The sequence below is a fragment of the Miniopterus schreibersii genome (assembly GCF_964146895.1).
Source record: "Miniopterus schreibersii genome assembly, chromosome: 18".
NCBI lineage: Eukaryota > Metazoa > Chordata > Mammalia > Chiroptera > Miniopteridae > Miniopterus > Miniopterus schreibersii.
The window spans coordinates 17,838,326-17,851,993 of NC_138121.1; the positions used below are offsets into that span (position 1 = coordinate 17,838,326).

The 13,668-nt window shown below is 39.1% G+C and overlaps 1 protein-coding gene across 1 annotated transcript in view; it reads left to right on the forward strand.

Annotated features, from left to right (window-relative positions):
• Positions 1-13,668, forward strand: part of PHLPP2 (PH domain and leucine rich repeat protein phosphatase 2) — a 56,577-nt gene that overhangs the window by 37,114 nt on the left and 5,795 nt on the right. Inside the window, exons 11-17 of the mRNA XM_081117606.1 lie at positions 2,611-2,706; positions 3,998-4,153; positions 6,302-6,502; positions 9,835-9,997; positions 10,224-10,354; positions 11,532-11,642; positions 12,445-12,639. Coding sequence (XP_080973732.1) covers positions 2,611-2,706; positions 3,998-4,153; positions 6,302-6,502; positions 9,835-9,997; positions 10,224-10,354; positions 11,532-11,642; positions 12,445-12,639 — 1,053 coding nt within the window. The remainder of the gene's footprint in view (positions 1-2,610; positions 2,707-3,997; positions 4,154-6,301; positions 6,503-9,834; positions 9,998-10,223; positions 10,355-11,531; positions 11,643-12,444; positions 12,640-13,668) is intronic.

Genomic DNA, 13,668 nt, shown 5'->3' on the forward strand with positions numbered 1-13,668 from the left:
CTTCCCTACCTGCACCCCCCTCCCCTCCTCCACTCCACAGCTTAGCTTCCTACCTGACTGAGAACATAGAGGCTGTCTTGGGTGCTGTTCCTCAGCTTCCTCCACCTCGCTTACATTCACATAGATGCATATCTATTCTCAGCTTCTTTCCTCTCTGTTCAGTCCAGCCCAACCCTCTATGCCTTTGATCCTGTCCACTCCCCTCCCACTGCTGTTAGCTGCCTTCTCCCCTCTCAGTGTCTTCCTGATGCACAATCTTATTTCCTCTGCCTTAACAAAGTTCTCTTTTTCTCACACCTCCTCTAGTTACCATCTAATCTTTTTCATCAACTTTTTGCCTAAATTTCTCAATTATTTGCATTTGTTGGCTCAATTTCCTCATTCCCATTTGTTTTTCCCACTGCAACTTGCTGTAGACTTTCTCTTATTCTATACTGACACCGTTAATCTTGCTCTCTTTTCTTTAAAAGTGCTGTTTCCTCATCTGGCTAATACAGTCTGATTTGTTTCAGGTCACCTTGACCATTCCCTACACCTCTTCCTTAGCTAGCCCTTTAAAGGTTGCTTAGTCCAGGGTCTGTCCTTGGCCCACCATACTTCTTATTTTCATTTACTCTGATGATTTCAGCTACACTTCAGTGTCGGCATCACCCAGATCACCAGCCTAGACCCTCTTCTTTCAGCCTCAGACCCATGTGCCCAATTTCATACTAAGACATTTCTACCTGCACATCTCTAAGTACCTTAAATATGTACAAAACTAAATTCGTCCACCCCCACACCCTTATTTTAATTTGTCTTCTATTTCAGCTTTTGGAGTTATCATAAGACAGTCATATTCAGATGGACACCACGACCAAATTTGCAGCTCTTTTGTTCTTTCTCTGTGTATGGTGTTCTCCCTGATCATCTAGGCCAGAAACCTGAGTCATTTTTGATTTTCTCTGCTCTACTTCCATGTCTAATCTGTCTCCAAGTAGTTTTGCTTTTGCCTCCTAAATACTTCTGGAATCCCTCCCCTCCCTTGCATGTGTATCACCACTCATTTAGGCCTATATCATCTCTCGTCTGGAATTCTCTAACAGCTTTCTTTTTTTTTGTTAATTCTCACCCAAGGATATTTTTTTCCATTGATTTTTTTAGAGAGAGTGAAAGGGAGGGAGTGGGAGGAGGGGAGAGAGAAACATCGATTCGTTCCTGTTGCACATGCCCCAACTGGGACCAGGGACCAACCTGCAACCCAGGTACATGCCCTTGACCAGAAATCGAACCCACAATGCTCTACCTCCAAGCCACACTGGCCAGGGCTATCAGCTTTCTGATTATTCTTTCTTTTCTTTTTTTTTTAAGAGTGCTCATTCTTTTTTTTCTTTTTTTAAATATATCTTTATTGATTTCAGAGAGAGGAAGGGAGAGGGAGAGAGAAAGATAGAAACATCAATGAAGACTCATTGATCGGCTGCAGCCTGCAACCCGGGCATGTGCCCTGACCGGGGATCGAACCCTGATGGCCTGGATCCTAGGTCGATGCTCAACTGCTGAGCCACGCCTGGCCGGGCTGATTATTCTTTCTTTTACTAATATCACCTCAACCAGACCTTCATGTAGCCACAGAGTGACCTATTTAAAGTACAAACTGACATTGTCTCCCCGCTACTTACCAACCCTTCCGTGGTCCCCCTATACCTGCAGGATAAAGCCACAACCTTCTAGACATGATTTAGGTCTCTCCAGCCTGTTTCTTATCACTCTCTGCTCCATATCCCCAAACTGCTTATTATTATTCCCACATATGCATGCTATTTATTTTCTTGCCTTTTTTTTCTCATGTTGTTACCTCTTCCCTGGAATGTCTTCCTCTTCGGGTCATTGTAAAGTATTCTTCAAATTTTAACCCAGATGTCCTGTTTCTTAGGGACCTTGCCTTGATCCATTCCAGACAAAGGGCTTTCTTCACTAAGCCACTGTAGCAACATCTGCATTTCTCTTACAGCCCTTATTTCATTCTCCCTTATCATCTCAAATCAATCGATGAATAGATACTTTGAGGCCTGGAGAGGCTAAGTAACATCTGAAAACAATTTTTTTTACTAGGTGTCTGCCCTGTGCTCTCCTAATTATTTGAATTCATACTCTAAATGACTTGATGCTCCCCCCACCACTAGTTATCTTGTGGCCCTACTTTCCCACTTTTACTCATTTTCCCCAGAACTTGCTTTTCTTCTTCCCCAGTTATTACCTCTGGAAACCCTACTCATCTTCAAAGGTTTGTTTAAAATGCCACTTCTTCTGTTAAGTTTTTCCTCATCTCTCCCTCAACCATCCCACCGCATGTATGCTTTCCAACTGCTGAAAGCCTTTGTATTTTCTTTGAGCATGAAGCATAATTGATCAGTTTTACACATGTTTGTGTACTTGTCTCTGTCCAGCTTTCTGTCAGTGACATTTATTGAGCACCTAGTGTATCCTGGGTGGTGGACCAAGAATGTCTTGGGGATAGTGCTCCTGCCCTCAAGGGGCTCACGGGCCAGTTAACAGATGTATTACAGACTAAGGAAGTGAGTTCCACTCATCATCGTAAATGATGACGTGTTGATTTATTTTCTATAGAAACCTGCTGGAGTGTGTCCCTGACTGGGCCTGTGAAGCAAAGAAGATAGAAATACTAGATGTGAGCTATAATCTTCTGACAGAGGTTCCTGTGAGGTAAGCATGTGTTAATGTATGTATTATGTATGTATATATTGACATATATGTTAGTATGCATGTATTTAATTTTCCTATATTTGGGTTACCCTGCATACGAACTTTTCATTCATTTGTTCAATAACTATAAGTACCTGCTGAGTGCAGGGCAGTGTGAAGTGCTGTGAGGGTACAGTAACAGCTAATGCATGGTCTTGGCCTGCAAGAAACTTAGTAAGCAGGCCGTTGAGGGAACTTGTGCACAGATAACTAATAAAATGTAATAAGGGTTGCTGGCATAGGTCGGTGATATGATTCTAATAATAGATCATTTTTATTGGGTGAGTTGTGAGCTGAGCAATGTTCGAAGAACTTATCTTTTATCTTATTTAATCCTTTGACAGCCTTATTATATAGGTGCTGCTATCAAACTAAGGCTTGGAATGGCTAGGTAACTTGCCCAAGGTCACACTTAACTAGGAAGTGATGAGAGCTGACATTTGAATGTTGTCATTCTTGCCTTCACTTTTCATCAGTGCACTGTATAAGTAAAATGTTTTAGAAATTCAGAACTTTGAATAATCAGAGAATGCTTCATGGAGAATGCATATATTTGAGTTGATCTTTACAAGATGGTGATATTTCTGTATGTGGAGGGGGAAAGAGAGGTGCTTGGGGAAGGTGGTAAATGATATATTCAGAAGCATTGAATATGCCATTTATATAAGGTGTAAAATATGTGGTTATCACCTAGTGGAGTCTTTAAAATTAGGGTAGAGGCTTTTGCAGCATAGTAGGTTAAACGCAACCTTTGGAGTTGGACTTTAGTTCATATCCTGACTGTGCCATTTATTACATTCAATGTGAGATCTTTGGCAAATTAGTCACTATTTTTTCTGAACTTCATAGTTAAGTGGCCTAGTACATTTTAAACACATAATAGTGGCTCTATAAATTTTGTTATTTATTATAGTTGACTATATTAATATTAATAGATTTACTGAATTTTTGGTGCTGTCTAGACTTAAATCTCAGTTGATTTATTGTAGAAACTGGTTGTTTAGAACTCTTCTGTGTGGTTTGCTTTCATTAACTCACCTTTTCTCAGAATGACCTTAATGACTTCCTGGTGGGCGGTAGATAAACATATGGCCATGGCTGCTTTCTTGGCTCAGGCACTTGTCAGGGATTATACTGTCTAGAAGAGTATGTTTCTATTCATTTACTGATGTCACTTAAATAGTAAAGAGCAGACTCAGAAAGAAAGATTTAAATAAGTTTTTTGTTTCTTTGTACTCTCCCCTCCCTCCAGAATTCTGAGTAGCTTGAGTCTTAGAAAACTGATGGTGGGACACAATCATGTGCAAAACCTCCCAGTGTTAGTGGAGCACATCCCTCTCGAGGTGTTGGATATTCAACATAATCTACTCACCAGGCTCCCGGATACCCTCTTCTCCAAGGCCTTAAAGTAAGTACCGTAGATTTTCTTTAGAAGAGCAGAATCCTTGGCTAAACAAACTGCACTGACTTGTCATTGTGGTGACCTTTGGAACTAGATTTATAGTTTACCTCATAGTCCAGCTGAGGGTGGAGACATTTGCATTTTCTATGAAATAAAATATGACACTGTTTTATGAGATGGTAATCTTCAACTCTAAAGTTGAAATAACCATCAAATACTTAAGAAGTTTTGGTGGTGTAAACAGTTTCAAACAGGTGGGGAAGTTTCAGGCTTTCATTTCAGAAAATGAATACAGTTATGACCTTTAAAAGAAATTACAGCTTCCTCGGCAGTTTTCATTAGGAGAAAAGGACATACCACAGGTTCATTCAGCTTTTGCTTCTAGCTTTACCAAGCTATTACGAAGTTTCATTCTCTATTTGCAGCACTTTTTTACTTTGAAAACTGTGCATTTAAAGGTAACGTTTCAGAAGGTGTTATTTGCTTTCTCATTGTAAATTAACAATAAATAATATGCCTTCTTATTTTAACACCCATAATCAGATTTATCTAATGTGTATGTCACCCATCAGTGAAAATTAACTTTTAATTATAGCTTTCTGCAATATGGAGAGGTAATACTGTCTTCAACTTAAAAATGGAGAAAACAGAGATAAGCAGTAGTTATTTAACATAAGGCTGCAGCAACAGTTTTCAACTGGTGTGCTATAAGAATTTTTAAAACATGCTATACCTGACTATTTAGTCAGGGACACTGACCTTTTTTAGATCCTTAGATTGTCAAATAAAAAAATGACAACAGCCAACATAACAAGCCATCCAGTGTGAATAAATCAAAATTATACCTTTTTTCTTTTTTGGTCAGATTGGCAAAAAATATATTTTTTGGTGTGCACAGAATTTTGGAAATTAGTTTATGTGTGCCATGAGATAGAAAGATTGAAAACTGCTGGGCTACAGGAAACATACAAAAAGTATTTAGGCCTGGCCGGCGTGACTCAGCCATTGAGCATCGACCTATGATCCAGGAGGTCGAGGTTTGATTCCAGGTCAGGGCACATGCCCGGGTTGCAAGCTTGGTCTCCAGCAGGGGGTATGCAGGAAGCAGCCGATCAGTGACTCTCATTGATGTTTGTATCTCTCTCTCCCTTTCTAGGGCTTCCTCTCTCTGAAATCAATAAAAATATATAATAAAAAAAAAAAAGACATTTAGCCCGCAGGTGTCTGGCCTGTTCTTTGTGTGACAGCTTATACATCTCAGTACACTTGGTTGGACTTTCCAAAAAATAGTCTTTGGAAATTCTAAAAAATGTTTGTATATATAATACATATTATAAGTATAATTTGATATTATCCTTTTTGGAGCTCAGTTTGGCGATATATATGAAAATTGTAAAGATCCTTGTATCCCTTGATCCCAACAAATTTTGCTTCTGGGAATGTAGCCTGAAGAAGTAATTGGATAAGGGTACAGAGGTGCTCATTACAATGTCTGTGATAGCAAACAGCTGGAAACAGCCTGTGTGCCCCTTATTTGGGGATTACAGGACATTTGGCTAGATAAATATGATGATGTTGAAATCAGACAAATTTTTCTGAAGGCTGTCTTCACAGTTCAGATATCTATGACCTTGATACTCAACAGCACTCTTTTGGGGGACATGCAGACAGTAAAAGATGAAGTTAGGATAGATTTCAAGCCACTACAGAAGCTTGGGACCACAACCAAGCCTGTGTTATTTCCTTCCTATTTGGTTTGCATGAGTTCAGTAAAAGGAACTTTGGTTGTTTAAAACCAATTAGAGAAAACTACCTGGAGGAATTACTTTAAAAAAAATCTTTATTGATTTCAGAGAGAGAGATAGAAACATCAATGATGAGAGAGTCATTGATCAGCTGCCTCTTGCACGCCCCCGACTGGGGATCAAGCCGTCAACCCAGGCATGTGCCCTGACCAGGAATAGAACCGCAATCTCCTGTATCCTAGGTCAGTGCTCAACTGCTGAGCCACTCACAGCTGGCATGGAGGAATTACTTTTGCCATGAGTTTTGGAGCATGTAATGGCAGTGTTCCCTACCCAAGCTGCCATGATGTTTTCTACATAAGGCAACAAATAAGCATGCAGGAAATGATGACTGGGTGTGTTCTGTCAGCCTCAGATACTTGAATGCATCCGCAAATAGTCTGGAGTCTTTGCCCTCTGCTTGTGCTGGGGAGGAGAGTCTGAGTGCCCTGCAGCTGCTCTATCTGACCAACAACCTCCTGACAGATCAGTGTGTGCCCGCCCTGGTGGGGCACCCGCACCTGCGAATCTTGCATCTTGCAAACAACCAGCTACAAACTTTTCCTGCAAGGTAAATGAATGCAAACTTTGGTCATTTCAGACAAATAACATGAATTCTGCATTTGTCAGAGTACATTGCTGCTATTTTACTAGGTGCTCTGGCTTTATGTTGAGTGACTTACTGATGCTGTGATTCCACTAGTTGAATGGGAAAGTGTTTGTACCCAGTTGTTAAGTTTGCAACCAGAGAAGTTGTGTTTAAAGTGTGTTTAATTCTTAGTCGTAGTTACCTAATAATGAATGGCCTGAGAATTTTCAACCTAGAAAAGTACAGGTTTATGAAATAAATTTAAAAATTCTGGAGACAGTTTCTCTTTTCTTGTAAAACAGCACTGTTTTATAAAAGTACTGTTGAGTCCATTAATTTATTCATTATATACAGTCGATCCTTGAACAATGTGAGGGTTAGAGGGAGCTGACCCCCATGCAATCGATAATGCTCATATAACTTTTGACTCTACAGTTGGTCCTTTGCATATGTGGATTCAACCAATTATGGATGGAAAACAGAGTGTTTGATCTGCAGTTGGGAAACTGTGGTTGGGAATGTGAAAATGCTGTTTGCTATCCACAGTTGGTTGAATCCATGGATGGGAAACCTGTGGACATGCATGGTCAGCTGTATTTATTGAAAAAATATCAGTGTTTAAGTGGATGAGCACAATTCAAACCCATTTTGTTCAAGGGTCAGCTGTATATATTGAATGCCTACTGTATGTCAGGCACTGTATAAGTACTTGGGAAGTAGTGGTGATTAACTTACAGTCTCTGTCCTCAAGTTACTTACAGTCATATTGGGGAAATAGACAAGTATATAGGCAGTTGCAATGCAACGTAATAAATGCAGGATGTTAAAGATGTATGCAGGTAGCTAGGTGCACTACACAGAGCTTGGGATGGGACTGGCCTTCCTGGAGGAAGAGATGAATAGTACTTGTGCTCCACCTATAAGAAGACATAAGAAAGACAAGTTTTAAACAGTGTCAGTAGAAAAATAAGTATCTTCCAAAATACATTTGATAAAATTTGATACCAGAAAAGTCCATCTATACCATGAAAGTAATATTAAAACTCATGTTTTGAAAAACTAAAAAAATAGGGAAATGATGTTTGATATAATTTGAATGAAATTATATATATCATAAAATTATCATGCTTGGTATAATTTGGATGAAAACAATAAAACTATATATTTTGATTCTAGTTTTATTTTATACATTTTCTTAGAAATGTAATAAACCTAGAAAAACTGACAGGGATTGTAACTTTTGTGGATATTTATGAAATAAGATATTTAGAGCTCATAAAAGACAAGCAGGATAAACTTGATTGCTTCCTTGAAAGAATTTAAACAGTGGCTTTTAAAGTGAATGCAGAATCTTAATTTCAGGATGTGATAGATCTCTTGAAATCCTATGAGATGAATTCAGTTGCCCCACATACAGTCATATAAAGTGAAAATGACAGACCACTGACAAGTTCTATTAGTTCATGAAGCTGTTGGTGGATACCAGGTGAATACTCTGAAACTCATGAATTCCACCTAATTTGATGACACTCATATTGTTGGAGGGGTCAAAAGCAGGCCGATATAGAATGTAAAACACATTAAAAATACTAAAATAAGAAGTTAGAAGTAAAAACAGGAATAAGCAGGAGATCGTACAAAATTAGAGTACTCTGAATACAGATAATAAAACTAAATGGGATTTAGAAGCAGTACATTAAAGAAAATTTATGTTCTATGCTGGGTAGTAAATCCACTGTCAGGTCATCTCTGAAACAGTGTTATAATTGCACAGGCATAATCCAAATCTTTTATTTCTTTTGCACAATTTTCAGAATCTAGCTCAGTCCTGGGCACTCGTAAGGGACTGATTGAGATAGAGACACTGTGTCTATCTGCAAGTCAGAAAGATCCAAGCAGGGAGTTGTATGGGAAAATAGCATGAGATTTGGACATGGAACACTTTAAAAATATATTATTAAGTAAAAAACCACCAAGTGATAAAACACATAATGTAGCATCATTTTTTAATTTAAAAAATATAGTCTCATGCAATATAAAGGACATGAATACTCTCCACTGGAGTATCATCAGAGATCTCTGGTAGTGATTAAAAGGTTCTTTTTTCCCGTTTGTCCCTTTTTTCAGTGAATATATATATATTACTGTTGTAATAAAAAAAAGTTTTAATTTACTGAGCTTAGTTATTAAAAAGTATGGCTTTTCTAGCAATAGAAATGATTTATGATATGTTATATGAAAAGGGCAGGATATAAATTTTATGTAAAACAAGTATGCATATGAAAAGTTTGGTAGGAAATTCAGCAAAATAAGAATAATAATTCATTCTCATTGGTGGTATTGTTGATTTATTTTCTCTATTTTCTAAATGTTCTCTCCATGTTACAGCAGTTTTATTCTATAATTTAAAAAATATATATATCTTTATTGATTTCAGAGAGAGGAAGGAAGAGGGGGAGAGAGAGAGAGACATCAATGATGAGTCATTGGTCGGCTGCCTCCTGCACGCCCCCTACTGAGCTGAGGATCAAGCACGTAACCCTGGCCTGTGCCTTGACTGGGAATCAAACCCTGATCTCCTGGATCATAGGTAGATGCTCAACTCCTGAGTTGTGCTGGCCAGGCTCTACAATTTTTTAAATCAGTAAATAAAAAGAAATCAAAGCAACTTGTAATAATCTAGGTAAAGGTGGTGTTGGGCCATCTTAAGGTATTTTGCTTATTGTGGAGAAAGCTTTGCTCAATCCAGTGGAGCAGTATGAATCACTTGCGTTAAAGTCCTAGCACAGTGCTGTATGTATAATGAACACTCAATAAAATGTTTAGTGGAGATGGATTATGTTATGAATAGATGATGGTAGAAATGTAAAACCACAAGGACTCTTAGTGATTTAGTACAGCTTCTTTTATAGCTGAGGATATTGATAGAAACTGACGTTAACTTATGCAGTATTTTGCAACTAGTTAGTGGCAAAGCAAGTACCACAACTAATCTACCAACCCTAGGCTGATGCTGATTCAGCCACTTCCTGTAAGTCACATAATAAGAAGCTGTTTATACCCAAAAAATCCAACAGCTATAAGAGAAACAAGGGAAACTTCAGCCCCTGAAAAATGCACAGAGAGGCAGATCAGGCTGAGGTTTAGCAGGAGCAGTCACCCTGGGGAGCCCTTCACTTTCTGGTATCTCTGATCATTTCATTATGACCAGTCATCTGGAAGTGGACCAGGTCGTCTCTGTACTCTGGCTGCTATAAAACTTGCTTGGCAGCTCATTTTGGGTGCATTGTGGTATATTGTTGTTTCTTTTTCAGCAAACTAAATAAATTGGAACAATTGGAGGAACTGAACCTAAGTGGCAACAAGCTTAAAACCATTCCCACGACCATAGCGAACTGCAAAAGGCTGCACACCCTTGTTGCACACTCCAACAACATCAGCATTTTCCCAGAAATACTGCAGTTGCCTCAAATCCAGGTACTTTCATGTGCTGGAATGCTGTCCCTCTGGGGGAAATGGCAGGAGCGTGAATGAGGTTGATCTCGTAAGGAAGAAGGAAGGGCAGTTAGGGATAACAGTAAATTTAGTGGATTCCTGGGAAGAAATTAAGTTCCTTTGAATGATACAGTAGTACACTGAGTGTTAGGGAGTTAAGAATTAACTATGATGTATTTTCTTTTGATTTCTCCATTTTCCCCCTCAGTTTGTAGACCTAAGTTGCAATGACTTGACAGAAATTCTGATTCCGGAGGCTCTGCCTGCTACCTTACAAGACCTTGACCTGACTGGAAATACAAATCTGGTTCTGGAACACAAGACGCTGGACACATTTAGGTAAGAAAAATTTTGAAAACAAATCCCTGGTCCTTGAGAAGATCCAGCCATGTGTGGATTTCTCAAGGACTGTGGCGATTTTGATTATTTAAAGGAATAGAATGGGTGAAGCCATAAAGCCCTTTGGTTCTCTACTTTGGTTCAGTTTTGGACAGCTGTTCTGTCCATCTGAGTAAATGTTCTAGCCCATTTATATTAGAACTCGGCATCATGGCTACTGCTCAGCCACACACTGACTATCTCTGCATGGCAGGCATAGACATTTTAGGTCACACTACATTACAACATGTAAAAGACAATGCAAGCTCATTCGTTGTACCATTCTTTTTTTTCTCTTTTTTTTTTAAACAAAATTCACATTTTATTTACGTTGAAATAAACTATACAAAATTCACTTTCTTCAAAAATAACAGCAATTATTTTCTGTATTATTCCTAGATAACGACAAAACACATTTTTGTAGGTTTTCCAGGTTTTGCTTATAAGTCAAGACGAGGCAGTAGATACAGTCATGGAAAAAGACAGTAAAACAGATAAATCAGTTGTCAGTATCCATGGCCTCTGATCCTGTCTTGACCATGAAACAAAAGTGTTCAACATATACCTGCTAAAAAGCTTATGAAGACATAGGCTCAACAAAGGAATGTAAACAGCAACGTCCAGATGTGGAACAACAATGGCAGGTTCTTCTATTCGATCTTTAACTGTAACTTGCCTGTTTCAGAGCACTGAGTAAAGACAGAATCTACACTGGAATCCTTGTTTGGCAAGCTCACATTTCTTTCACTGCCTGCTAATTCCATTAACTGTCCATTACAGATTTTTAACAGCATACTTAAAACTCCTGCTCTTCAAAGGTGTACCATTCTTAATTGTGTCAAAATACTTAAAATAAGTAGACAGTTGGCTGAAATTTTGAAATCTTTGTTGTGCTTAGTTTTCATAGAAGTGAACATCATGAGTTGTAACAGTGTTTGGCCCCCGTTTCTTCCTCCTCTCCTTTTCCTTTCTCCTCCCTTGCCAGTGGGTCAGCACACTACTTTCAGTCAGTGTCTCTGGAGATGAATCTTAGTCTGTCAACAGACAATTTTATAAAAATATGTATTATTGTTGGGGTAGTTTTTGTAAAATACAGAAGCGTATGTGGTTTAATCTTCCCCTCCTCCACTTCCCACAGCCATATCACAACCCTGAAAATTGATCAGAAACCTTTGCCAACCACTGATTCTACAGTTACGTCAACTTTCTGGAGCCATGGACTGGCTGAGATGGCAGGGCAGAGAAATAAGTGAGTATCTTGACCATAGACACTGAGAAGGAAAAAAGGCAGCCCCTGACATCTGGGAACTGATCTGATGCTAAAAGCCAGGCCATGTTCTTATGTTGGATGTAAACAAATCACAGAATGTCAACATCAGATAAGATCGTTTGAGACCATGGTCCAGTGAGACAAAAACAAGATGAATGCGCCCGCTACAAAATACCAGAGGCCCTCTCTCATCACTAGAATGATGACTGCTACTTTCTGTACCAGTTACAGCTTTGTCCTTGTGCTAATCTTTTCCTGTAGATAAGATTTATTGAGATAACCAAACACAGAATGGCCCCACTTTCCTTCACCCAGTCTAGTATCATTACCCCTTCATTAGACCTTCTCCAAAGTGACCCAACCAAAGCCCAAATCCTGTACTAGGTTTTGCAGCACCCTCTTACCCCTACACCCCATGGTGTGCATTCTTCCTTGCTGAAGGCATAATAAACTCAACTTGTTCAACCATAGGTGTGCTCCTGGGAGTCTCTGGCTGAAGGGCATTGACAATACTAGTCCTTAATCACTACTAAGAGAAACATTTAATCTTTCTAGCCTTTGGCAGCATTACAAAACTGATATGTACTGCCTATGAATGTGGCTGAATTCCCCCATTTCTTATGACATCAACTCTTTTAAATGCTGCTTAAGTATGTAACACTTTTTCCTATTTCTCTCCACCCTCAGTTAATACTTAATTTTTTAAAGAAGGCTCCCCGCAGAGTAATCCTTTTACCAACAACTCTCTTGGATGTTTGTCTTTCTTATATTCCTGTGATAGGCTGTGTGTATCTTCACTAGCTGTGGATAACTTTGCGGAGGGGGTGGGAGCTGTGTATGGCATGTTTGATGGGGACCGAAATGAGGAGCTCCCTCGCCTACTGCAGTGTACCATGGCAGATGTGCTTTTGGAAGAGGTGCAGCAGTCAACCAATGACACAGTTTTCATGGCTAACACCTTCTTGGTATCTCACAGGTAAGCAGGTGGGTTGAATAATCCCTAACTCAGTTCTACTTTTGGAAAATAAAATCTCACTAAGCCAGAAGGTCAGGGTCTAAATTATAGGTACAGGATCAAGATGAGATCTGGCTCCTTCTGCCCTGACTGTTCTTTCTATATCAGTGTGGAATGTGAGGATTTTGGTTCTTTAAAGAGCCAGTGGAACCATCTGTGTTTTCCCTGTTGAATCCAAAGGCTGCTGAGGATCTGGAAAGCCCAGAAATCGTTTACAAAAGGTTGTGTGTGTATATATGCATTTGTACATTTGGGGGGAAAGAGGATGGTAAGCTTTTTAAAGATTTTCCAGAGAGCCAATGACCTACAGAAGATTAAGCACTGATCAGATTCCTGTGTTTAGAATATTTTTGGGCATTTGCCAACTAATCTAAGCCACTTAAGGGTAAAAACCCTAATATAACCAAACTGTTGAAAATTTCTTAGTAGCTAATGGAGCATCTTACCCATCAGGTGGGCTGCATAAAGGACATGCACAACTGAGAGGTTATCTTGTATAATCAATGTTGAAATGGAGCGGCTTGGACCTCAAGCTGATGTTATCTCTCATTATAACACAAAGCAATGAGGTTAGGAAAGGAGTCTTGTTTTTCAATAATAGAATTGAGGTAGGAACTTGGCAAAATAAAGGGTTTGGAAAAGAACTCTGTTTATGAAGTACTTCCCAAGAGCCGGGCACTATACCAAGTATTTCTCATGTCATATCTTTAATTTTCAAAATAAGCCAAAGAGGTGGGTATTTTATTGAAAATTTTCTCAGAGAAATAACTGGCTGAGGATCTACAGCCAGTAACTGGCAAAGCTGGAGTTTGAAACCAGATCTTTTTGATAGTACCTGCTCTGTGCTTAGCATTGTGTACCAGGTGCTGGGAGATGGATGCCATGTGTATGGGGGAAATACAAGGAGAGTTATGGTCCTTCCTTCAAGGAACTTACAACGTAAATGAGTGGTTCTCAATGTGTTGCTCTAAGACAACAGCCTCAGCTTCA